General features: G+C 45.2%; 1 protein-coding gene across 4 annotated transcripts; it reads right to left on the bottom strand.

Moving 5' to 3' along the window:
- On the bottom strand, positions 1-26857 carry LOC115176995 (von Willebrand factor D and EGF domain-containing protein). Of its 4 annotated transcripts, none has more exons than XM_029737425.1 (31): positions 26801-26857; positions 21013-21203; positions 17883-18114; positions 17191-17256; positions 16222-16454; positions 15691-15780; positions 15360-15507; positions 14917-15134; positions 12927-13000; positions 12514-12787; positions 11989-12191; positions 10770-11635; positions 10410-10546; positions 10106-10270; positions 9707-9811; positions 6515-6629; positions 5692-5954; positions 5098-5317; positions 4635-4769; positions 4211-4474; positions 3536-3940; positions 3307-3402; positions 3050-3145; positions 2706-2801; positions 2459-2554; positions 2250-2345; positions 1983-2078; positions 1692-1787; positions 1374-1469; positions 1157-1254; positions 1-1063 (listed from the first exon to the last, which is right to left on the bottom strand). In XM_029737425.1, the coding sequence occupies exons 2-31, from the start codon at positions 21031-21033 to the stop codon at positions 1049-1051; spliced, it is 5115 nt and encodes a 1704-aa protein (XP_029593285.1). In that variant the 5' UTR covers positions 21034-21203; positions 26801-26857; the 3' UTR covers positions 1-1048. The 4 variants fall into 4 exon arrangements, with proteins under 4 accessions (XP_029593285.1, XP_029593284.1, XP_029593283.1 ...); XM_029737424.1 differs by lacking the exon at positions 26801-26857 and adding an exon at positions 25591-26017 and having other exon boundaries at positions 4211-4390; XM_029737423.1 differs by lacking the exon at positions 26801-26857 and adding an exon at positions 25591-26017.
- Between the last annotated feature and the right edge of the window lie 642 nt (positions 26858-27499).

Raw genomic sequence — 27499 nt, forward strand, 5'->3', positions numbered from 1 at the left:
CAAGTTACACAATAACTTTTTATTTTGTTTCCATATGCGTGATTTACAACAACGCAGTGTAAATGTTAAAATAACAAATGTTTTGACCTATGTACAGTATAATGTACAAAAGTGATCAAGTATATCTGAATTGATACTTACAACAGATCTCGTCAACAGTCACAAAACAATTGCAGACAAGTGGCCCTAAAAATCAAACAAGCGAATAACATTTCCAAGGCAGGTGTGATGTAAAAAGAAGAAGAATATTATTTCTCCATACATATTAAGTATGAAACAACAGTGCACAATAGTTTAGGCAACAAAAAAAACACTTTCAGTACCACAATAAACCAGAGGAGAAAACATGGGTCAAATCACTAACAAGGAACAAAACAAATAGAAAAGTGGGTATTAATATCATATAAAGCTAGATTGTTCTTCAATAAACCATCAACTAGTTTTTCATCTGATTCTCTTCTCTTACTCCAACATAATACTGTGTGCAGTAACACTTTTGTATAAAAGCCTAGGATAAGGACTATAAAACACATTTTTATGCATTAAAATACATGAATTAATGTCTATGTTAGATTACATAGTTTGGCTGTGTTTATACAGGCAGCACATTTCTGACCTTTTGCCCAATTACTGTCAAAGGAGCTGATCTGATTGGTCAAAAGATCAATTAGTGGAAAAAGATCAGACTTGGGCTGCCTGTGTAAACGTAGCTTTTGCGACATCAACACGATTGGCATAAACATTTCTGAATGAATATGCAGTGTTTGAGACAGTATTATGCATTGTTTATGAATATGTTATGCATTTCTTATGCAAGAGCTTTACATCAATGTGCTACCTTGAGCATTGAGGTAGTAACAAAACAGGGACAATTAGATATGTGCAATATATCCAGTCCCCCTGTTCATGTACGAAGATACACACACACACACACACAAGCACACACACACACATACAGGCACACACACTCCACGATCACATACTGCCAAATAAAGACTCCATTTGCTCTGTGTATTTTGTAAAACTTCTGCATCTTCAGTCATTTCCCTTATGCAAGTGGGGCCTACAAAAGAGCAAAGACATTTTACAGTATATAATCTCCCAACAATAAAAAACCCACTGTTAATGAACATCCAAACTGTGACCCAATGCTCACCTTTAACCCACAGGTGACGCCAGTGTACCCGTTGCGGCAGTGGCAGAAGTTGGGCAGGACACACCTTCCCCCGTTGAGGCATCTCTGCTTACAGATGGCTGTACGTCAGGCAGAAGGAGGAAATAGTATAGAACGCAATATAAGTACAGGATAAAAGTATATAGCTATGTATTGAAACTTGCAGCAATATATCATATTGAATGTGAGAAGGACTCACCGGACTGACACTGTAGGCCTTCCCATCCTGTGGGACAGTGGCAGGTGTTTGGTCCCACACACTCACCACCGTTCTTACACTTCTGCAGGCACACGGCTAAACACACGCACGCACGCACGCGCACACACACACACACACACACACACACACACACACACACACACACACACACACACACACACACACACACACACACACACACACACACACACACACACACACACACACACACACACAGAGTTGCTTAGCATTGTAAAGGCATCTTTACATGGTGACAGGTTCAGGGTAACAGTGGTTGTACATTATGTTGTCACTCACGAATGTTACACCTCTTCCCACTCCACCCAGAGGCACAGGAGCAGGAGTTGGGCCCCACACACTTCCCCTTGTTCATGCACATGGGTTCGCACACACCTGAAAGACGCAATGTAACATGCATTTTTGGCTCAATTAACATAACTGCATGTACTTACTAGCTTGCTGCAGGGTTATTACAATTAGGTCCTTCCACGTGCATTTATGTTGGTATAGGGCCTATAACTATTTAATACTGCATGCATAGACAGTGATGTGGGGTGTTTGGTTGTGTTGGGTGGCAGTGGCTCTTACTCTTCTGACACCGCTTCCCTGTGTAGCCCCCGGGGCAGGAGCAGACGTTGTTCCTCATACACTGACCTCCGTTCTTACAGGGAGGGCTGCACACAGCTGGAGGGCACGGCGCACAGTGACACAGCTACAGTTATACCTCACTAAACCAAAGTACCACCATGCAATAGACTTCTGTGCAAATTGACGTATCACTCACTAATAGGGGACCAGTAGAATGTGGCATAATCAATCGAGGTTATTGATTGTCAGTGTGACACCTATTCTTACCAATCTGACATTGGGAGCCATAGAAGCCACCGGGACAGGCGCAGATGTTGGGTTTGATACAAGTCCCACCATTCAAACACACTGGATTGCAGACAGCTGGAGGTGAAGACAATGGAATATTGAGGCCATAGCTAAACATACTGTTGTCGAAAAGAGATACGTTCGTCATGGGCTTCTAAGTAGGAACACGTGGTGTTGATTGGCGTTACCTGAGTTACATGTTGGTCCGTACCAGCCAGACTTGCACTTACACACATCGGGAGAAGTACACTCCCCTCCGTTTTCACAGTGCCTGTTGCACACCACTGAACAGAGACACACGGAGACACAGTTACACACGACAACTCCTAACCCCTATACACACATTCCATTTTTTTTAGGCAAGCAGACACTGGTTTAGATAATTGTAGGGAAACATGATATACGCCAGAAAGGATCAACTTGATTATCTCTCACTGATTTCACATCTTGGTCCCACGTAACCGTAAGGACAGGTGCAGAGATTCCTGACCAGACAGGTTCCTCCATGCTGGCAAGATGGCTCACAGTTAGCTACAAACACAGCAACCAGGGGGTGTACAGAGCATCCAGTAAGAAAAGGAGAATATATACAATATTTACAATGGAGAACATATAGCCTGTACCCGGATCTGTTTGTGCCATCTTGCCAACTCCTATTACATCATTGTCAAGCCACACAATGAGTGACAATGAGTCGGCAAGTTAGCACAAACAGATTTGGGGCCAGGATATAGAGTGCATAGTTAAGAGTTCAAATAATTGTGGGATGATATGTTTACCTTCCTCACATGTTGGTCCGCTGTAGCCCACGGGACAGACACACACATTTGGCCTGCCACACTTCCCTTGGTTCTTGCAGTCCGGTCGGCAGACAGCTGAGAAGGTAGAAGGTTAATAGAATCTACAACTTCTATGTGTAACTGAAAACAACTTATTCTAATTTACAGACATTTTTGCAGAAGTTATTTTGTAACTCTTAAAGAGCCATAAGAATAGAAACTCATCTGTCTCGTCCAACCCTGACCGTTGTTCCCACCTATGTGGCAGTTATATCCGGTATAGCCTTCTTTACAAGTGCAGGTGTTGGGTAGAGAGCATTCCATATTCCTTCCACATGGATACCGGCACACAGCTGGAAAACACCAAACAGTTTCATGGGAACCTACAGTATACGTCCATGTAAGGATTTGAATGTTAAAAACATATGGAAAAAGAACAAAGATCATATGAATGAAAAACAGACTACAAGAGTGCTAACCGCTAACCTTTGCAGGTGAACCCATCTCCAGTGTAACCATATGGGCAGCGGCCACACTTGAAGGAGCCTGAGACCGTGGGCTCACAGGGCACACCGGAGAAGCAGGGCGAGTCCGCACAGGTTACTATGAGAGACGATGACCCCCACCTAAGGTCAGGGGTCAGGTCCACCTTGCTGCTCTGACCTCGGTTGTGATTGGTGGGGGTGGAGACTCTGGTGATAGTTTGGTCCTGGGGGCTAATAGGTGTCTTTCTCTCCACGGAGGGGACTCTCTTGCTACCCGATGAGAGCCCCTCAGTTTTCCTCCTGTTCTGGGAGGAGGAGGTGGAGGTGGTGCCAGTAATTTCCCTACTGGAGTCTTCTGTCACTTGGGGACGTCCATCTTCTCTGTTGTTGGTAACTGGCCTCTGTCCTGTAAAACACTGGAAGTTAGAGGACAGAGCTTGAAAAGGAACTCAAATGGGAATTGTATAGAGCTAGTATAACTCAAATCACCTCTATCAACTAACCCTGAAGACCTAGCTAAATAATACTGGCATAACAGTTAGCTTTACTAGGAGCCAGCTATGAGCCAGCTATAAAACGATGGAATAATCCCAGATATTTAATAACATTATAATAAACACCTAATCACATGAACCCCCGTCAATCATCAGCTAAGTGATCAGGTGACCCTTCTCACCTGTTGTGGTGCTTCTACTACAGGTGTGTCCGTTGCCATGGAGCCCAGGTGGACAGGGTCCACAGATGTAGCCTACGGATACGTGTGTGCTCTCGAAGCACTGCACCCCTGGGTAGCATGGTTGTCTGGAGCAGGGGGCCTGGCTTGATGGTTTAACCGTGCCAAAACCCTGGTGACCTCCTGTGGGTACAGCGGGTACAGGCACGGTCACTCTATGAATAGGCTCATAGTCATCACCCTTACCACTGGACGGCTCCGATTTAACTTCAGGAGAGGAGGAGGTAGAATCCAATTATTCACAGTCAATAGAAACATATTGATAAAAGAATGAGGGTTGGGGGTGAGAGGATTGGGGTAGAGAAAGAGAGAGATACAGAAGGAGGGAGAGAAACAGAGACAGGGAGAGAGGGAGAGTGGGACCCACTGCAACTCTTCCCGTCCCCAGTGTAACCCTCTGGACAGGAGCCACAAGTGAATGAGCCCAGTGTGTTGTTACAGCCCACCCCAGGGAAGCACGGCTCTGCGGCACATTCATCCACATCCTCTCTACAGGTATGACCTGGAACACAAAAAACAACATGAATGAAATCTCAGCCTTCCCCACACACACACAGGATGTAATCCCCTAACAAAACATCAACATCTAAATTCACTGAACCAGATGAGGAAATCTGGCACTGCTTGTATCCAAACACTGAAAGGGTGGTAATAAGGAGTATGGTTCATAGAATGGAGTGTCAAAGCACAGCTTCCTAACGGAATGATTAAAAGTAAGCTCTCAGAGTCATAAAAGCATCTGAGACCCACAAATGAGCTGCAGTATTAGCATGGACAGCATGTACAACGTACAGTGTGTGTTGTAATTCTATTTCTGTCATGTACAGTACCGGTCATTCCGGGGGGACAGATGCAGGAGAAAGAGTTGGGTCCGTCTATACACTTGACCAGACGGCAGGGGTTGGGTTTACAGTCGTCTATGTCCTCCTCACACCTGTCCCCTGTGAAGCCAGCGGGACAGACACACAGGTACTCCCCGCTGCCAGAGGGGAGGTTAATGTTTGTAACACAGGAAGCTCCGTTCAGACAGTCACAGGGCCGCAGAGAGACCTGGACACACACACAAGTGGGAAGTGTTAGTAGAGCTTAAGTTTAATTCACAAACAGTTTGAAATGAACATATAAGTACGAGGAAGAATGATTGACAATCCTTGAGTAATTATTGCATTTTAGTTTTGAATGTCTTGCTAACAGACATACCAAAGCAACAGACACAGAAAGACTAGTACAGCGGCAGGCTGGACAATAAGGATTGCAAATCTAGAGCTCCCTCTCGCGGTAGACAGAAAAGCTGACAATCAAGAGCAATCTCTAAAAATCCCCATTCACAAAGAGTCAACAGAGTCAGTCAAGGAATTCGCATCCAAAGTTTCTTATTTTGGGAATATCCTTATTCAACAGTGTTCTCCTATTTTGAAACCTACCTGTACAGAGGCAAGCGTCTCAGCACTACAATCGTCTGTGATAGTGAACTGAAAGGTCTGCGTGGAGGAGGAGGCAGCAGTGTCAGTAGCCTTCCAGATGAGCAGGCCAGCGGGGGAGAGGGAGGCGTCACTGGGGCCTGACTCCAGAGTGAACAGCACCACAGAGCCTTCTGGATCCTGAGCCTGCAGCTGGTACACAAAGTTCTCCCCCTGGAATGTCTGCAGACGCCCCTGGGCTGACTGAAACACCGGTGGCTCATTCTCTTCCAGGAGCAGAATAGTCATATTTAGTAATAACGTTAATCATTTCATCATTAATGTCCATATCATTATCTGAGGTACAAAATATACAATTATTTTTCCTTTATTTCGACTTGTTTTATTTATATGTTTATCTATCTTTGTAAAATGTTCTGTTCCTAGTTTGAACCAGTTGTATTCATTTCTAATATCTACTCTAATTGATCTGGAGTGATTTGGCGTCATTTTGTATGAACACTCAAATCAAAACACAGCACAAAGAACACATTGAGCCAACCACAATGACAATACCCAGAGGCCTGAAGGTACTATAATGACTCTGACCCCAATAACACCTTGTTCCCTATAGCACGACCAACCGCGAGGTTTGGACATACTGTAAACATATTGCGGAGACCATGCAGCCATGTGTTCTCTGCGACTGCGTGCTGTCGTCAGTAGTGGGTGGCAGCAAATACCTTTCAGTTTGCGTGGTATGAATTTGTATAGAGGTGCTGTTGTATAATGTAAGCAGCAGTTGTAGAGTAAAAGTACGTTATAGGTAAGAGGACATTGTACTTACTCTCAGCGATGGACCATGTGTATTTGGAGGAGTCTGGTCGGCATATCAGGCAAGGGCTGCTGGGATTGAGGTCTCCCTCTCCATAACACACACTGTCAATGTTGCATGTTTTCTCCTGGGGATTGATACACAGTAACAAAATGTGCATGTACACTACCGTTCAAAAGTTTGGGGTCACTTAGAAATGTCCTTGTTTATGACAGAAAAGCACTTTTTTTGTCCATTAAAATAACATCAAATTGATCAGAAACATGTTGTTAATGTTGTAAATGACTATTGTAGCTGGAAACGGCTGATGTTTAATGGAATATCTATATAGGCGTACAGAGGCCCATTATCAGCAACCATCACTCCTGTGTTCCAATGGCACGTTGTGTTAGTTAATCCAAGTTTATCATTTTAAAAGGCTAATTGATTATTAGAAAACCCTTTTGCAATTATGTTAGCACCGCTGAAAACTGTTGTGCTAATTAAAGAAGCAATAAAAATGGCCTTCTTTAGACTAGTTGAGTATCTGGAGCATCAGCATTTGTGGGTTCGATTACAGGCTCAAAATGGCCAGAAACAAAGAACTCCGGGATGCTGGCCTTCTAGGCAGAGTTGCAAAGAAAAAGCCATATCTCAGACTGGCCAATAAAAAGAAAAGATTAAGATGAGCAAAATAACAGACACTGGACAGAGGAACTCTGCCTAGAAGGCCAGCATCCCGGAGTCGCCTCTTCACTGCTGACGTTGAGACTGGTGTTTTGCGGGTACTATTTAATGAAGCTGCCAGTTGAGGAATTGTGAGGCATCTGTTTCTCAAACTAGACACTCTAATGTACTTGTCCTCTTGCTCAGTTGTGCACCGCGGCCTCCCACTCCTCTTTCTATTCTGGTTAAAGCCAGTTTGCGCTGTTCTGTGAAGGGAGTAGTACACAGTGTTGTAGGAGATCTTGAGTTTCTTGGCAGAGAATGCCAAGAGTGTGCAAAGCTGTCATCAAGGCAAAGGGTGGCAATTTGAAGAATCTCAAATATAAAATATATTTTGATTTGTTTAACAATTCTTTGGTTACTACATGATTCCATGTGTTATTTCATAGTTTCTACAAATAATTTCTACAAAGAAAAACCCTTGAATGAGTAGGTGTTCTAAAACTTTTGACCGGTTGTGTACATTAAATTACAAACAGAGCATTGGCCACTTTTTGTTTGGGTGAAAAATGTTCTGAGTTCTTCAGAAGAAACTGGTTGGCATGCATAACTAGGAGGATTGGTGCTCATATAGCACATGGGGATGTGTGAAACGTACTCCTCAGCCTGAAGTGTCTTTACTTGCGCCACATAGCTAGCTTTTTGTGTGACGCCGACTGGTAAGACACTTCAGGCTGAGGAGTACGTTTCACAGATCCCCATGTGCTACACTCACAGTTAGTTTTAAGAGGGTCCGGGCCCATGTGCTACACTCACAGTTAGTTTTAAGAGGGTCCGGGCTCATGTGCTACACTCGCAGTTAGCTTTAAGAGGGTCCGGGCCCATGTGCTACACTCACAGTTAGCTTTAAGAGTGTTCGGGCCCATGTGCTACACTCACAGTTAGTTTTATGAGGGTCCGGGCCCATGTGCTACACTCGCAGTTAGCTTTAAGAGGGTCCGGGCCCATGTGCTACACTCACAGTTAGCTTTAAGAGGGTCCGGGCCCATGTGCTACACTCACAGTTAGCTTTAAGGAGGTCCGGGCCCATGTGCTTCACTCACAGTTAGCTTTAAGAAGGTCCGGGCCCATGTGCTACACTCACAGTTAGCTTTAAGAAGATCCGGGCCCATGTGCTACACTCACAGTTAGCTTTAAGAGGGTCCGGGCCCATGTGCTACACTCACAGTTAGCTTTAAGGAGGTCCGGGCCCATGTTCTTCACTCACAGTTAGCTTTAAGAAGGTCCGGGCCCATGTGCTACACTCACAGTTAGCTTTAAGAGGGTCCGGGCCCATGTGCTACACTCACAGTTAGCTTTAAGAGGGTCCGGGCCCATGTGCTACACTCACAGTTAGTTTTAAGAGGGTCCGGGCCCATGTGCTTCACTCACAGTTAGCTTTAAGAGGGTCCGGGCCCATGTGCTACACTCACAGTTAGCTTTAAGAGGGTCCGGGCCCATGTGCTACACTCACAGTTCGCTTTAAGGAGGTCCGGGCCCATGTGCTTCACTCACAGTTAGCTTTAAGAAGGTCCGGGCCCATGTGCTACACTCACAGTTAGCTTTAAGAAGTTCCGGGCCCATGTGCTACACTCACAGTTAGCTTTAAGAGGGTCCGGGCCCATGTGCTACACTCACAGTTAGCTTTAAGGAGGTCCGGGCCCATGTGCTTCACTCACAGTTAGCTTTAAGAAGGTCTGGGCCCATGTGCTACACTCACAGTTAGCTTTAAGAAGGTCCGGGCCCATGTGCTACACTCACAGTTAGCTTTAAGAGGGTCCGGGCCCATGTGCTACACTCACAGTTAGCTTTAAGGAGGTCCAGGCCCATGTGCTTCACTCACAGTTAGCTTTAAGAAGGTCCGGGCCCATGTGCTACACTCACAGTTAGCTTTAAGAGGGTCCGGGCCCATGTGCTACACTCACAGTTAGTTTTAAGAGGGTCCGGGCCCATGTGCTACACTCACAGTTAGCTTTAAGAGGGTCCGGGCCCATGTGCTACACTCACAGTTAGTTTTAAGAGGGTCCGGGCCCATGTGCTACACTCACAGTTAGTTTTAAGAGGGTCCGGGCCCATGTGCTACACTCACAGTTAGTTTTAAGAGGGTCCGGGCCCATGTGCTACACTCACAGTTAGTTTTAAGAGGGTCCGGGCCCATGTGCTACACTCACAGTTAGTTTTAAGAGGGTCCGGGCCCATGTGCTACACTCACAGTTAGTTTTAAGAGGGTCCGGGCCCATGTGCTACACTCAAAGTTAGTTTTAAAAGGGTCTGGCCCATGTGCTTCACTCACAGTTAGTTTTAAGAGGGTCTGGCCCATGTGCTGGTTTTCCTGGTGGGAAAGGGGCCTGAAATTTGAGCTAGCCTGAACATCTGTTGAATGTTCCACAACATAATATACAGTATCTGTTGAATCTGTTAAAGTCAGATTCTAATCACTAAACAACACATTCTGATCATGCTATCAGAAACATTGTGATTCCATTAAAACCCAGAGAAAAAACCCCAAGAGAAACCCACCCTGGAGGTACAGAGAACGTCAGCATTGAGCGTGCAGATCTGACAGGCTCCATCGAAAAGGGTCAGGATCTTGGCGTTGCTGTAACTGTAGCCGTCGTTGGACACCTGCCAAGACAACGTTAATGACCTACTTATCAGTGACTACTGGTAATAAATATTTACAGAAGCTCCTACTATAAGTAAGGGTATCTTGTCCAGGTTGCACCATCTTGAAAACATCTGGTAGGTGTGCAAACAAACCATATTACAACACTTGGCCAGAACACTGCCCTGCTGAAAACAGTACTATTGTTTAGGGCTCTGTTATCCAGCTGTATTTTATGGGTGATTTGCCCATTCCCAAATTAGTCTGGACCCAAAACATTACTGAGATGTGCTGCATAGCGTTGTTCCACTGACTTTGATCTGCCAGCGTGCCAGGGGTCTGTCGGTGGCCGTATCCAGGTCCAGGCCTGCACTGGGTTGTCTGTACTCCAGGGGGAGCTGACACTCCAGACCTGACACATGCAGGAAGGTAGCCAGGGAAAACTGAGGTTCGTCCAGGGTCCACTCACCATCCAGAAACTGGACACACGCAGACAGAGACAGGCGGGGACACTTGGGTCAGAAGTACTGTGCTACAGAAAATAATATCACAGGTATGGAGGTGTGTGTGTGTGTCGGTGTGCATGTGTGTGTTTCTGTGTGTGGTGTAGTATGGTACCTTTTCCTTCAAAAATTCACACTTGAGTTCATAGGAGTCTTTGAAGCCTTGTCCAAAGACCTGTACAGTGGAGCAGTCACTCTGTCTGACATCACACAGTCCCTCGTTCTCCAGCTCTGTGATCTCTGGAGTCTGGTCTTCACCATCCCAAACGACACCAGAAACAGACACAAATGACAAGCAAAAAAAGTGTCAGCAGGTTTTTAACAAATCGCTTCACTAGGATTAGCAAATGACTGTGATATGTGTTTCATTTTGATGAACTATGAGCCAAACCCTGGCCTAGTGCTGACTTAAAATATGTATGATTGACTTAGAATATAGATGTGTATTACAGATCCAACCCTCCCCTCTTCTCACCAGAGATAATGCTGCAGTCGTAGGAGCCGAACCCGGGGAAGCACACACACCCCCACTCAGAGCACTGGCCATTCCCATTACATAGATTAGGACACTTGAGGAAGGACAACATCTCCTGGTGCTCTCCCTCTCTCCCCCTCTCCTCCACTAGCCTCCTCTCACACTCGTTCTCAAGTAGAGGCAGAGTGGCGCCCACCCAGGCCTGGTCGTCCTTTAGCTGGAGGTCGCTGACGCACATAGCCACCGCCTGGCTCACTATGGCCGGGCCTAAGAGCCGGCCGCAGCCCAGGGCCACGCTGGAGTTAGCCACCGCCCGCTGGCACTGCACCCTGGCCTGGTGCTGTGTTAGCCCAGACTGGGTGGGCCAGGTGGGGGCAGGGGAGGACTCGGGCCGGGCCGCCATCTCGTGGTCCTCAGGGAAGAAGTAGGTGAAGTCCTCCAGGTGGGACTGGCTCAGGCTCTGGTACGGCGCGTTGGGGAGGAACTGGTAGGACTGGCGCCTTCCACGGCTCCTCTGGTTGTTGGCTCCATGGCTGGAGCCTGTTAGGGTAGAGCCTCTCTCTACAGGCTGGGCGGAGGTGTCCTCGGCCCGGCCGTGCTGGTTGGAGTTCCATGAGGGGTGGTCGTGGTGGCCTTTGAACAGTTCTACTGAGTTGTATTCGGCGGTGACATCCAGGGTGGGGATGATACTGTGGAGTCTCACGTTGCCGTGGTGAGAACAGGATGAGTCGGAGCCAGGGATTGGCTGAGACCTGGTTCGCGGGGACGTTGGGTGGGACTCTTCTTCACAGTTACAGTACCTGTGAGGGTTTGGGGCGCTCTGATAGGACGGAACGGTGTCAAACAAGCTGCTACCAGGAAGGAGTCTGCCAGAAGAGAAATAAATACTTATCAAATAGGATCTCTAAGGAAATACATTCAACAAATAATAATGTAACATAACCACAGCTGAAAGAGCTCATGTAAAATGTTGAAAATGATTCATATCCATCGTTTGAAAGAAGAGTCCCAGGTCCGGACTTTGTCGTTGCACATGGAATGGGACAAAAGCCCGTCCCTGCTTTGCAGATCTAAAGAAACTGTATAGGCATAGGAATTACAATGAAAGCTGCAATCATTGATAGGCTGGTTAGAACCATCACCACATATCTTCTTCAGATCTGCAAACTCCATAGCGTTAGGGGCTAGAGGTTGATTTGAGACTTGGCATCAGACTAACTTCCATTCAGAGATGAAGGCTGCTACGTCTTCGTTGTCCAGCGCTGCGCCCCCTGCTGTGTGGAGGTCATTGTGGGTCTGTCCGTCATACGTCCCACACAGGCCCTGGGTTTGGCTCCAGTCTGAGCTGGGGGCCCTCAGGGTCAGACTCATGCCCCAGTCAGACACATCGGCACGCACAAATGTCCCAGACGAAAAGGTCATCTACAGCACAGACAGAAAGGGGATTAGATCCTAGGGGATTAGCTCTATTCTATTACAACTAAATTATTTTCTGCTTTCCAGTGTGTCGCCATATCATCACAGTCTGTATCATTTCATAATTAGCATAAACAATTGAATACTGACTTTGCACTGTAAGTTTACACTGTGCCTTTCTCAACACCCTATTGGCTAATGACTACTTCCTGTGGGCGTGTGCTTCAACTCAGTGACCTTTTCTTTTTCCTGCCACCACCAACTCATCGGAGGACAACTTCAAAAAATAAAAAATGTAATGTTACACTTTATTTATTTATTCACTCACTGTGACTTTGCGTCCTTGGTAAGACTCAGTGATGCGGATGCCGCTCTTGCCCACGTCCCTGTTCTTCACCGATAGGTGAGGCCTGGTGTCCCCCAGCTCTCCGTTGCACATGTCGAAGGCTATGACGTCACTGCCGTCTCTTGCCACGAAACCGCACGTGCACGAGGCGTGGTGGACAACGCTCCCGCACTCCCACTGGCGCACCTGGACCTCGAGCGGCTGCCGTGTGCTCTTGTACAGCACAAACGTCCCGATCTGGTAGTTGTCATACTGCCTGGAAGGAAATGCATGAAATACATTACAGTGTCAGCTACTCTAATGCGTATTCATGTGATTGTTATCATATTTGCAGGCTAACATTGCCTTGACTGCATCTATCATTATTGCTGACTATAAAGGAGTGACTGAAGTACCTGCCATCAAACGTGATGATGTGAGGATCAGTGAAAGAGTAGCAATATGCAGAGGGAACATCTGTCACTGTGATCTGAAAACACAGAGCAGATATCACATATCAGATATCATTTATTTCATTTTCACATTCAGCTATTTAGATGAGAAAATAAAGTGTATACAGTACATGCTTATATGAGTGAGTTGGCAACTTACAGTTTGTGTATGGGCACTGTGGCAGTGAGAAAATGTACACTATACAGTATATACAGAAACATAGCATATTCTGCATTGAGTGAGTTAAGTGTAACAACCTAGACCGGTTCAGATCTGTTAACAACGTAGACCGGTTCAGATCTGTTAACAACCTAGACCGGCTCAGATCTGTTAACAACCTAGACCGGTCCCAGATCTGTTAACAACCTAGACCGGTCCCAGATCTGTTAACAACCTAGACCGGTTCAGATCTGTTAACAACCTAGACCGGTTCAGATCTGTTAACAACGTAGACCGGTTCAGATCTGTTAACAACCTAGACCGGCTCAGATCTGTTAACAACCTAGACCGGTCCCAGATCTGTTAACAACCTAGACCGGTTCAGATCTGTTAACAACCTAGACCGGTTCAGATCTGTTAACAACCTAGACCGGTTCAGATCTGTTAACAACCTAGACCGGTCCCAGATCTGTTAACAACCTAGACCGGTCCCAGATCTGTTAACAATGTAGACCGGTCCCAGATCTGTTAACAACCTAGACCGGTCCCAGATCTGTTAACAACCTAGACCGGTCCCAGATCTGTTAACAACGTAGACCGGTCCCAGATCTGTTAACAACCTAGACCGGTCCCAGATCTGTTAACAACCTAGACCTATCCCAGATCTGTTAACAACCTAGACCGGTCCCAGATCTGTTGTCAACCTAGACCGGTCCCAGATCTGTTAACAACGTAGACCGGTCCCAGATCTGTTAACAACCTAGACCGGTCCCAGATCTGTTAACAACGTAGACCGGTCCCAGATCTGTTAACAACCTAGACCTATCCCAGATCTGTTAACAACCTAGACCGGTCCCAGATCTGTTAACAACCTAGACCGGTCCCAGATCTGTTAACAACGTAGACCGGTTCAGATCTGTTAACAACCTAGACCGGTCCCAGATCTGTTAACAACCTAGACCTATCCCAGATCTGTTAACAACCTAGACCGGTTCAGATCTGTTAACAACGTAGACCGGTCCCAGATCTGTTAACAAACAGACCGGTCCCAGATCTGTTAACAACCTAGACCGGTCCCAGATCTGTTAACAACCTAGACCGGTCCCAGATCTGTTAACAACCTAGACCGGTCCCAGATCTGTTAACAACCTAGACCGGTCCCAGATCTGTTAACAACCTAGACCGGTCCCAGATCTGTTAACAACGTAGACCGGTCCCAGATCTGTTAACAACCTAGACCGGTCCCAGATCTGTTAACAACCTAGACCGGTCCCAGATCTGTTAACAACCTAGACCGGTCCCAGATCTGTTAACAACCTAGACCGGTCCAAGATCTGTTAACAACCTAGACCGGTTCAGATCTGTTAACAACCTAGACCGGTCCCAGATCTGTTAACAACCTAGACCGGTCCCAGATCTGTTAACAACCTAGACCGGTCCCAGATCTGTTAACAACCTAGACCTATCCCAGATCTGTTAACAACCTAGACTGGTCCTAGATCTGTTAACAACCTAGACCTATCCCAGATCTGTTAACAACCTAAACCTATCCCAGATCTGTTAACAACCTAGACCGGTCCCAGATCTGTTAACAACCTAGACTGGTCCCAGATCTGTTAACAACCTAGACTGGTCCCAGATCTGTTTATGCTGTCTTGCAAAGTTTTATGCCAAACAGTGTGACAATGACCGTAGGAGTTGGCAAGACAGCACAAACAGATCTGGGACCAGGCTAATAACAACCGCCACTCTCCTCCCAACCCATCACAAGGGTGTTTTTTCCAGTTCCAGTACCTGGACACTCTGTGGTGTGTAGCCGCTCCAGAGGAAGTTGGATGTGACGATGCGGTTGACAGAGATCTGTGTCGTCCTGTCCCCGTCCCTGAGGAAGTCTGTGACCGCGCTGAGGTGAACCAGGGCCTGGCTACACACCCCGTTACGACACCCCAGGCTCTGGGAGAGATCCACCCGGCACGACGACAACACCACGTCTGGACCCAGCAGATCGTCTCCTATGGAGGAACAAATAGATCATTTAATGGTTGTTGTCATTGGCTTTGTTTTTGTCTATTTCGTAGGGATACCGACATGTCAATATGCGTTGTCACTGGAGAATCAAGACGCTATGTAAATAAAACGTATTGCCAAAATCAGTTATTAAAAACCCAACATGTTGAAGAATCTAACTTTACTGTGGTGATACTGTGAGTATGCCGGATTACTTACGAAGCCTTTACCTTGATTGTTTGTACTCAGGTGTAAGGAGAGAGTACACTGCTCTGTGGTGGAGGAGGCATCGCCAGGGCAGGGGACAGGGATGGTACTCTCCACAGTCAACTCATAGTCCTTCCCATCCTCAGACACAGTAGTCACCTCTGGTCTCAACTGCAGAGACAAGTCACAAGAGAAATTCTGACTAACCAGTGACTATTTAAAACAAAAAGGAGACACACAAACCCAGACCCAGAGAGAGACAGACAGACAGGCACGCACACACACAACTTACACACTTTACACACACTCAAACACCAAATCCTTGAAATAGTGTTCTATTTCTCTTTGACTTACCCTGATCCCGGCAAAGAACTCTTCACTCTCCTCTGGGGTTCCCTGGATGTCCGGCGAGTCCAGAAAAAAACTGGAGCAACTGCAGTAAATCTGACAGAGGGAAGGACAGCCACAGCCGTTCAAGAGGAAGAGAGAGGCTACAGTTCAGGATGTAGAAAAGCCTTTATAGTTAAAGCCAGGTGATAGAACTTAATACAACAGTAAAAAAAAAGCAACATGTATGACAAGAGATAAAAGGATGAAATGACAATATACTGTAAAACTTTGATGGCCGGTGGCAGTCTAGGTTTTCAACACGGCCAGCTCTATTGCTCTATAACCTCACTTGTAAAACAAATTCACTTCAGTTTTGAGAGAGAGCTCGGAAGCTAGCATTATTTTTTGCGTTTGACTGTTTTACAAGCGAGGTAGAAGCTACCCGTAACCACAAGTCTCGGATCAAATTACACTACCCTCGATCTTAACCTTAACCATTAGAGAGATGAAAAATACCTGACCCTGCGTCAGTGGTTAGGGGTAACTTCTACCCACCTTGTCTCCCAGTCGGAGGTTGATCCCGTCCAGCTCGATGAAGGCAACGGTTTGGACAGTAGTCTCCTGTTTCAGTTCTTCTTTGATGCCTTGGGGGGAGAGGCGAGACCAGGCAACCACATAGCCTAGGGAGCTGTTCACTCTATGGCCCTCGAAGCTGCACTTCAGGTAGACAATGCTCCCAGAGAGCTCTGCTACTATCACAGGCACCGCTGGGGAAGGAGGCTGTTTGGCTGGAAGGGATAACGGAGTCATGTTCAGTAGGGTACCCCAAAGCAAAATGTTTAGCAACATATTTTATTGGACAAAATTAGACAAAATGTCTTATTGGACAAAATGGGTAGTTTCACTCAGTTTTCTTCCTACTGAACATGTAACTGGTATTTACATGGATATAGCAGGTAATAATGTATACAGTATTTGGGTGATATGAGATGGTTGTGTATAATAGAAGCTTGGCTGATTGTTTTTGTCCTGTGACCCACCAAGTAATCAAAATCTATATTTCAGGCAAAGATCCGGTCATCAGCCACTGCCTTCCAGCGAGTCCCAACATTTTGGTCTATTTCTGTAACTCTAATCAGGGAAAGGGGCCAAACATAACAAACCAAAACAGTAGATACCTAAACGGTAGGTGCCTTCTATTCATAGTATCCCTTCCAACTTAATAAATGTTCTTGTGTGAATAAAAGTGAATTACACCATCCACCGATGTCCTCAGCCCCCCTGCTCCTTCGCCCTAAAACCGGCAGAGGGATAATTCACGACCTCGCCGAGAGATGTCGTCATGGAGACAGGGCAAGGGAGGCAGGACACATGCTTAGCTCATTAAGAGGACCTGTGAGGGGCCTGTTGCTGCATTCCACACCGCATGGCAATTCTGACGTGGATTGTTGTGGTGTCTGACTTTAACAAGGGCCTCCTATAGAGCCAGACAACACACTGTCAGGAGGCAGAGAGCTCACTCACCTTTACACGCTCCAGCAACCTCCACCTCGTCAGGACCACACACCACCGCCGCAGAGTCTGACATCTCTACACGGTGAAAGATAGCAGGACAATTAACAATGGTGGTCTTAACAGTTAACACCACAGACGTCTGAGTCACAAGCACATACAGTAAATAACAGTTTAATGAGTTACATGCAGTTAGTGCTAATTCTTCAAAGTTTTTACAGTTGTATCATGTCACCTTTATATAGGCTATTACCACTACAATAATAATAACATTTGTTATATCCTATTCTAGGAGCATGTACAGCATTTAGCAAACACTTTTAAAGAAACCTAAACTAATGTCATGTTTACATTGACACATACAGTAAGAGATCAAAGCGTAGAGCATTGGCAATACGCTAAGAAAGTGATGCAGCACTATATCGTACTGTACTTCCGGGGTCAGCCCTAATCTTTTGAATGGGCTTGACAATTATAATCATCAAATTCATGAAAACACGTTCGTTTATACAATTATATTTGTGTTTGTGGATGAATTGCCTTTTATGACATTTTGGCGCTGAAGACCATAGCGCTCCATTTTTGCCCATTGAAGAAAGAAAAAACGTCAAGGCTACTTCCTGGAAAATGCAGCCTCACTTTCATAGCATATGGAGCTCCTCATTGCCTCCACCTAAACAGACTATCGTAAACAGCTGCTGTACCCTGTGCGCAGTAGCCCATGCAACCCTGGGTGGGCTGGAGCAGGTAGACGTAGAAGTCTCCACAGTTGCGCACGGTGACAGGGATGCGAAACAGGCAGCAGTCCTTACTGCTGCTGAGGAAGAACTGCCAGGTGGCACAGGCCGTCAGCTGCGTCACCTCCAGGGGCCGCGGAAGGCTCTCGCCCTCCCCCAGAGACAGCCAGACTGGGGCCTGGGTCCCACAGTGGTTCACCTGGTGGACACAGATGAAGACAATAGAGAACAGAATAAGACTACTTTAGCCTGGTTCTAGATCTGTTTGCACTGTCTTGCAAACTTCTAGCCACTCATTGTGATAATAAGTAAGACAGCACAAATATGTCTGGGACCAGGCTAGTTTATACTGGGTGGTAATAATACAACCACATGGGTAATGATTGGCAGGGCGACACTTTGCAGGCAACAACTGCAATATGACACATGATAATGCCCTGGGAAGAAGAGGAAGTGACACCTCTGATGGATCCTTCAGTCTGCAGCACAGCAGGCAGCCCAGGGAAAATGAGGAACATCTTTCTCGCGCTGTCTAGCCATGTCTCTCACTCTCTCGTCTTTCTCTTGTCTCTCCTGTGTCTCTAATATCCCTCTCCTGTCCCTCGCTCTCTTTGGTCCTGTGCTTAATGCTGATACCATCCCAGTCTCCTTGGAACAAAGAGCCTATGTTCACTTCAAAGGGCAAGACTAGCACTCATGTTACCACTGCAATGACTTGGCTACTCACTGAAAAGTACTCAAGTGCAAGAAGAGCTTAAGAAAATTAAGAGAATATTTACTAAATAAACTAAAGTAAAAAATGTAATCAAATTAACATAATAAAATGACAATTACGAGGCTATATACAGGGGGTACCGGTACTGAGTCAATGTGTGGGGGTACAGGTTAGTCAAGGTAATTTGTACATGTAGGTAGGGCTAAAGTGACTGCGCATGACCAATAAACTGCGAGTACCAGCAGTGTAAATAGGGGGGGGGGGGGGGGGGTGTTGATGTAAATTGTCTGGGTGGCCATTTGGTTAATTGTTCAGCAGTCTTATGGCTTGGGGTAGAAGCTGTTAAGGAGCCTTTTGGACCTTGACATGGCTCTACGGTACCGATGATGGTGTTGATGTGAGCCATGACCAGCCTTTCAAAGCACTTCATGGTTACTGATGTGAGGGCTACGGGTCGGTAGTCATTTAGGCAGGTTACCTTCGCTTTATTGGGCACAGGGACTATGGTGGTCTGCTTGAAACATGTAGGTATTACAGTCTCGTTCAGGGAGAGGTTGAAAATGTCAGTGAAGACACTTGCCAGTTGGTCAGCGCATGCTCTGAGTACACGTCCTGGTAATCCGTCTGGCCCTGCGGCCTTGTGAATGTTGACCTGTTTAAAGGTCTTGCTCACATCGGCTACGGAGAGCGTGATCACACAGTTGTCCGGAACAGCTGGTGCTCTCATGCATGCTTCAGTGTTGCTTGCCTCGAAGCGAGCATAAAAGGCATTTAGCTCATCTGGTAGGTTCGCGTCACTGGGCATGTCGCAGCTGGGTTTCCCTTTGTAGTCCATAATAGTTTGCAAGCCCTGCCACATCCGACAAGCGTCAGAGCCGGTGTAGTAGGATTCAATCTTAGTCCTGTATCAACGCGTTGCCCGTTTGATGGTTCGTCTGAGGGAATAGCAGGATTAGTGTCCCGCTCCTTGAAAGCAGCAGCTCTAGCCTTTAGCTCAGTGTGGATGTTGCCTGTAATCCCTGGTTTCTGGTTGGGATATGTACGTACGGTCACTGTGGGGATGACGTCGTCGATGCACTTATTGATAAAGCCGGTGATTGAGGTGGTATACTCCTCAATGCCATTGGATGAATCCCGTAACATATTCTAGTCTGTGCTAGCAAAACAGTCCTGTAGCGTAGCATCCGGGTCATCTGACCAGTTCCGTATTGAGCGAGTCACTGGTACTTCTTGCTTTAGTTTTTGTTGGTAAGCAGGAATCAGGAGGATTGAATTATGGTCAGATTTGCCAAATGGAGGGCGAGGGAGAGCTTTGTACGCGTCTCTGTGTGTGGAGTAAAGGTGGCCTAGAGTTTTTCCCCCTCTGGTTGCACATGTGACATCCTGGTAGAAATTAGGTAAAACGGATTTAAGTTTGCCTGCATTAAATTCCCCGGCCACGAGGAGCGCCACTTCTGGATGAGCATTTTTTTGTTTGCTTATAGCCTTATACAGCTCGTTGATTGCGGTCTTAGTGCCAGCATCGGTTTGTGCTGGTAAAGAGACGGCTACGAAAAAAATTATATTAACCGTGCCGTCGTTCAGCCACGACTCGGTGAAACATAAGATATTACCGTTTTTAATGTCCCGTTGGTAAGATAGTCTCAAACGGAGATCATCCATATATTTTCCAGTTATTGCACGTTGGCCAATAGAACGGATGGTAGAGGCGGGTTACCCACTTGCCGACGAATTCTAACAAGGCATCCCGATTTCCGCCCCCTGTATTTCCATATTTTCTTCACGCGAATGACGGGATTTGGGCCTGGTCTCGGAGAAGCAGTATATCCTTCACGTCGGTCTCATTAAATAAAACATCTTCATCCAGTTCGAGGTGAGTAATCGCTGTTCTGAATTCCAGCAGCAATATAATGTACAAAGTTACAAACAATGCAAAAAAAAAGAAAAATAGCACAGTTGGTTAGGAGCCCGTAAAACGTCAGCCATCCCCTCCGGCGCAATTGTAAGATCTTATATCATGGGGACAATATTTTTCTGTACTGTTCTGACTGAGGCACGGCATTTCCTAGGAAAGACCACCTAAACTAGGGGTGTCAAACAAATTTTTCTCTGGGGGCCACATTCGTTCTTCAACGGAGATCCGGAGGGCGGCACTAACATTTCAAAAGAAACTTAAAATAGTCCTCTATCCATCGTTTTTGGAATTTTCAATGCTGCCTGACTGTCTATCTTTCATTCCGGTGATTATTAGCGAGCTGGACACAGTCAAGAAACGGGTGTTAGCGACACGTAGGGGGATGGGGTGACCTCCATACATTGTAATATGCTTTGAGACCTAGAGAGAAAAAGTACTATAAAATAAAATATATCATCTGTATTTACCTCCACACATTGTGTGGGCATGCTGGCGGGCTTGTCAAAGATCTGGAACTGGTACCAGCCTGGTATGAGGGAATGGTCACAGATGAAGTCCTGGAGGGCTGACTGCTGCAGGCTGCGGGAGCTGAAACTGGTGCTGCGGTATGGGTTCTGGAGCAGAGAGTGACCCCCCGGAGCACATTCTGGTGGCAGCACTGAGGATAGACACAAGCAGTCAAACATGTAGTACGAACATGAGTGAATAAGGTGCTGCTGTGTTTTCCCCTCAAAGCATGGACACATGCACGCATATGCACACAATTTGATTTGAAGTTACCGATCCCAAGTTACCCCCCCACCAACACACACAATCAACTGAGTTAGCAATGAAACACTGTCAATACTATGTTGCAACCCTGTAATAACTAGGCCTAGCCTGGTCATAACAATTGTAAAATAGGAGTTACGGGATTATGAAACAAATTAATGTTGAAAATATGTTGATCTTGTTTGTACTTTTGTGCATAAAAACAACATTTATTTGGAGAAATTAAACTCTTAAACAAAACAACAATTTTCTGGAGTTGGAACATCTAGGAGTTGTGACTAGAGGGAGTACAACTACGACCGGGAGTTACTTTTCGCAGAAGGTTTCGAGATCATTTTAGCTAAACCTAACCTTTTTCTAACCTTAACCTAAGTCTCCTAACCAGACACATTAATTATCCTAACCTGCTGCGTAAATTATCCTAACCTGCTACGAAAAAGTCACTTCCGGTCATAGCTGTACTCCCACTAGTCAGAACCAAGTAAAAAATAGTGACATAGAGTGACACTGACATTCTAGGTGCATCAATTAAACAATTACTTGACTAAATAACAAAGTACTGCACTTCCAAAAAATATTGTGTTAAAATAGTTAAAATAACTGTTTATAACTATGGAGGATCATAACCCTTTCCAGAGTAACGCCTTCACACCTGACTCAACACAAGGTACGCATTTTACGTTCAATTACTATTCCAACCTCTCAAAACTGTCTGTTAGCTTTTCAGCTCTCTAACTATCTATGCTTTATGCTTTATTCTAAAGTTAGCATGAAATTATCATTTTGGATGACAGAAATTAACAAGGCAAAGGCATAATGACTTTACAAGTGCATTTATTCATAATATACTGTACAAAATATTTTGTGAATCAAAGAATGATCATCTGGTTCCCTTTCAGGAAACAGCTTGCTGGCAGGACAGGTAACTTTGGTCATAGATCACAGCACAAACCCTACGGTTGTAACAGCCCATTTCCAGCAGCAGCCTAATCATCCCAATCTCCTTCATCACCATCTTCATCATCACCATCAACCCCTTCTTTCTCATCCTCAAAACCATCAACATGCTATCTATGGCACACTGTTGTCTACCAAAGATCAGCCCCCTCAGCCACCACCAGTGCCACAAACCTGGGCAGTATACCCCCGCACCAGGGTACATCCGTGTTGCTGCACCAGCACCTGCAACCAACATTACCATGGCACCTATTGACACAACACTGAACACTGGCAATCCAGCTGTCCCATTGGAGGAGGCTACAGGAAGCCCTGTGATGGATGCTACTAAAAAGAAAGAGTAGGAAGCAGAGCAGGGAAGAGGAGTAACTCCTCAGTGGTGTAAGTAAGAATACGAGATGATGTAAATACTATTGGGGCATCCCAAGCTGAACATCCTTCATCTGCAAAACCAACTCTTTGACAACCCAATAACATTTGACAACCTATCACAGAAGTCTGCTAGCTCCACCACCAGGTCCGTCTCCCCATCCTGTCAGAGTAGGCAACCAACTTCACCACGGGGAACAATATACTCCCAACCCTTCGCACCACCCAAAACTACACCCTGTTCAAAGCCCCCAACCCTCACCCAAGGAGAAGGTACCGTGGTTCTCGCCATCAGTTTCCCTCGTTACCCAACACGTGCCATCACCCAACCCCTCCTGGGCAGTACGGGAGGTTACCCCCGCCTGATTCCCTCTACTTCCCCTGCCCGTGGCAGGCCTCGGTGCCCATCTCTCTGTGGCAGAGGGAGGAGAGGGAGGACAGGAAGAGGAAGACCCAGCAGCAGAGAGAAAGGGTGTCCCAGATCACCAAACAGGGCTGGACCACAATGTGTTCATCAACAGGGACCAGTACACTCTGGAGAAATACCTGAGTAGTCCCACAGTAACCATGCTGAAGGTCACCATGAGCGCCTGGAAAAAACTCATGGAGATCTGGAATAAAAGAATGGCAATTTTTTGGTTTGCACATGTATCTTTTCGTAAACCTTAGTGATGCACGGGGTATACTACAAAATATGGTGAAGATGGTTCACGTCTATGTTTTCTACATTGACTGCCACTGTACTGCATGCAAGTCACGGGCAGTCGTGTTTCACTAATTCATTGATTTACAGGGAAGTGTTATTGTCAAATCCACTATGCAGAGTGAGGAGATCCACTTTGGATGTGATTGTCTTCTACTTCCCCTACATCTATGTTGTAATTTAATGTATCCAATGACAGTCCCAGCTGGGAGCAGTCAGAGTGGAAGTGTCTAGTATGAAAGGATCCGTTAACAAACATGGCGTCCCCAATAATGATCAGGAACTAAGTCGTAGCCAAAGCTAACAGCCTTATTATTTATAGGCTTCCAAGTCAAGTAGAGACACTTCAGCTCTGGCAGGATGTGACTGCTAATGTCCATATGCTCTGTTTTAATATATGCCTTTACATGAGAGGTATCATAAAAGGGGGAAGGAATATGAGGTACTTGCTATTCAACGGCATGTGGTAAAAAATTGCTGTGTTGATGAGAATTTTGCTTACGATAAGCATGTATAAAGCAGCTTCAAAGACAGTCTGACTTCTCAGTTTAGGGTGAAATGTGAAATTGAAACAGGAGGGAAAGTATTTGTTTGGAGCATACCCAAGCAAGACCCTTGGGTGTTGGACAGAATCTAAATGAAAGACATCCTCTCGAAACTTTGCTGAGAGGGAAAGTAGGCCTACTGCAAATACTGCTGTTCTAAAGCAGGAATGTTTGGTAGTTGCCACAGTAACACCAGCTGTGTTCACCTGAGTAACAATTCTGACACTTACCAACAACACTTATTTCAACAAGATCATGGTAAGTGTGTCGTTTGAACGTCTTTTAGTAGCATAACCGCAAAACAAAAAATTATGAAACAATCAGAAATTGCTTCACAAGGAAAAAGTGTACTTAGGTCATACTAGCATCAAATATGATTACTATTAATTGCAAGCCTAACAAAAATATGGTCATGATTTCTGAAATATTTAATATCAAACTAATTTGATTGTCTTCAATATACAGGACCCCATTCAAATATGGGCCTAGATTCTGCTGTTCTTGCAAACATTTCCACAGAGGCCTACACCTCAGGAGGTTTTATCCAGCCATCTACTCCATTGATTCAATTTGTAAGTCGCTCTGGATAAGAGCGTCTGCTAAATGACTTAAATGTAAAATGTAAATGTAATTGATTATGTCTACACTCCACACCCTCAGCACCTTCCGGTGATGCCTATTGGACCAGCCTGGCCCTCACAGCCATACCACCGTGTTCCAACCATGGTGGGTGCTGCTATACCTCCCGTGTCTGTGGTTGATCCCAGCATCCCCTGCAAAAAGAGACCCTAACAGTTTCGCTCAGAAATATAGGAGACTGATGACGGTGATGGGCAAGACTGGAACCAAAACCGACGACACCTCTTACACAAACTATCAGAGATGGGACGGTTATGTGGTGAATCTTCCAAGTCAGGCAATTGAGGCCCAAACAGAAAAGGTGGGTACCTCTGACAGAGACTTACATATGCTAATGGTTAATGAAGAGCAGAACAGCATGAGGGAAAATAAATACGAAGACAAAATGAATAGAGTAAGAGAGAAAACTCTAAAAGTGAGAGCTGTGGGACTTAACGGTCAACATGAGATGAGATAGAGTATTCGCAGCCAAGTGAAAAGTCATAGCCCAACTAACTGTGACATAGTGAGGACAGGAGCTTTCAGAGCTACCCTATCCACCGTTCACTCTCAGCAGCGCCTGGTCAGAGAGACGGGAACTCTCACAGTCAATGTCCTGAGATACCCTTCATCTCCATATCTCTGTCAGAGTGGGAGGCCCTCATGGACACGTGTCTCTTCCCACCGTGGCCACAGGGTTCAAAGGCGTGTGTGGTTGGAAAAGAAACAGACAGGCTTGGCCCCTTCTGTCTCTAATGACAGGTCAATAGACTGCCATAGTGAATAGAGAGAACAGGTACAAAAATCACCGGAGACTTTATCTGGCTGTAATAAATGATATATTTTCAGCATTAAAAACGGTATTGTTACCTTTTTCTTCCACAGCTATGCTACATGTATCCTCCAGGTCATAAAGTAGGCCTACTGTGTTCATAATATTCATCGTAAAACAGGTCCGTTGAAAGAATAAGCTCGAAACCCATCGGTCAGCTACAGGTAATTTTCGCACTTCATTTTACGGTCTACATAGAATTTAGTCCCAATTTGGCATGATCAATTAATTACATCGGCATATCACTTACCTGTTTGACAAAACATTGTGTTGGGGAGTACAATTATAAGGAAATACAAAAGTTCCAAAACTATTTTAAGTTTCATCGCTCACGAGCCAATGTGAAGCCTTCCAAAATGACCACTGACCGACCACGGTTTTACAAAGGTCCTTGGCTCCTCAAACGGTTTGCTCAGTTCAGCTGCCGTCGGTTTTCCAGTAGCCTAAGTAGGGATAGGCAGAAATAAGCGACAATCAAAGACACAACCGAGAGTCAAAGAAAGTCCGTTTCGAAGAGGTTCACAAGAGCTGATAAAAGCACTTCCCCCGGCACACCGGACTGCGGCGCGTGACCACAAACTCCACCAGGAATAGCAGCATCATATTAGGAGGAGCGTCCACCAACCTTATCTCCACCGAATCTACAGCCGCGACTGTTTGGACAAGCGATAACAGGATTAAAGTCGGGGACTATTCAGCTGCATCAACAGGAAAGTCATCATGATTGTGGTCATTCGTTCACTGAGAACCGATGCAGCTTTCGATTTTGAGCAAATGTAAAAATGGTAGGCCTAAATGAATGAAATAAAAGTAGAATTTATGCTTTTTTTTGTTGTTGAAAATAATGGACTGTTATTACAATGTTTGTTCTAGGTATAGTGTTATTAGTCATGATTGATTTTTCCTCTGGACTGTAATTACAACTCAACAAACTGAACTCTACCCAAAACACATAATTTCGTCACCGTTGCTGCTGAGTGGATGACATTGTTGTACACTATCATATTTACAAATGCATAATAAACCAAAACAACTATGGAAATGAATATTAGCACTAAATTGTATGACAATACCATTAGTTGATTGAACCTGACCGAGCTCATTATTCTGCAGTATATAATAATTAGACATTCCATACGCCCATGCACGACCAGAACAGTAAGGTTAAACTGAATTTACCATAGGCAAAGATGTGTACAGCCTAGGATTTTTTTTTACCACCCTAGTCATCCCAAAAATGTGTTGTTTTCTCTCTAACTATCCAGCGACCATCTAAGCGATAATGATGTCCATCCACTATGCAGTCATGGGATGTTTAGTCACTTCTCCAATCCACCAAACCAGATGGTCATACCGTATCTTTCAGGAAAATGACTCGGCCAAAGAGTGAGATTTTGGATAGGCCAGATATCACTTAGGCCAATATAGCTCACTCTAAACGGTATATTGTGCAACCATACCTTACTGCATTCCAAGATCTCTTTCAGTGTTTGGATTTGATCCGACAACGATCGCTCAGTTTGAATTGTTTATACACAGATGTAGGATCTTAATTTGAGCCAGTTTGCTACAGCAGGAAAATAATCATGCAGCAACATGTGGATTGTAATATAGAAATGTTTTGTAGGGGCTGATATATTTCTTTGTTATGGCAAATCAAGTCTGAAATTTTAAAAGTGGAAATTACTAATGTTAGAAGATTTTTTAAACCTCACATACACTACATGTTTGATTTTCCTGACGTATTCGGAAATTCTCAACAACAATAGTGATCAAATTAAGATCCTACATTGTGAAAAATGGGAAATGCTATTCATTGCTGAGCCCCAGTTTAACCTATGATATAAAGGCAAATCTGTTCAGTGATGTGTGTGAGACATAAAAAGGAGTCAGATCACCAGAAACCAGCTGTTGAATTGTGTTTATAAAGACTGAAATTTGACCATAGCTGTGGATATCATTCAATAACACATTGAAATCCCACACTGACATTTGTTTGAGAACTGTTGAAATTGCATAAGACAGAATTACGCTATAAAGACAGGACGGATATCTTAATGGGAAAGATTTCCAGTGGGCTCAAAGAGCTCTTGAAAAACAGACAAACCAATCAGATGGGTGATAATTCTTTCTGAAAGTCATAGAATGGTTTTCACATG

This window comes from Salmo trutta, chromosome 37 (assembly GCF_901001165.1).
Source record: "Salmo trutta chromosome 37, fSalTru1.1, whole genome shotgun sequence".
NCBI lineage: Eukaryota > Metazoa > Chordata > Actinopteri > Salmoniformes > Salmonidae > Salmo > Salmo trutta.

Coding starts and splice junctions, on each gene's coding strand:
- LOC115176995 (XM_029737423.1), bottom strand. CDS start 25,666: ATGAAACTTAAAATAGTTTTGGAACTTTTGTATTTCCTTATAATTGTA. Junction 4,770..5,097: donor CTGTCCCCCCGGAATGACCG/GTACTGTACATG, acceptor TTTGTGTTCCAG/GTCATACCTGTAGAGAGGAT. Junction 1,255..1,373: donor AGGCCTACAGTGTCAGTCCG/GTGAGTCCTTCT, acceptor CCTGACGTACAG/CCATCTGTAAGCAGAGATGC.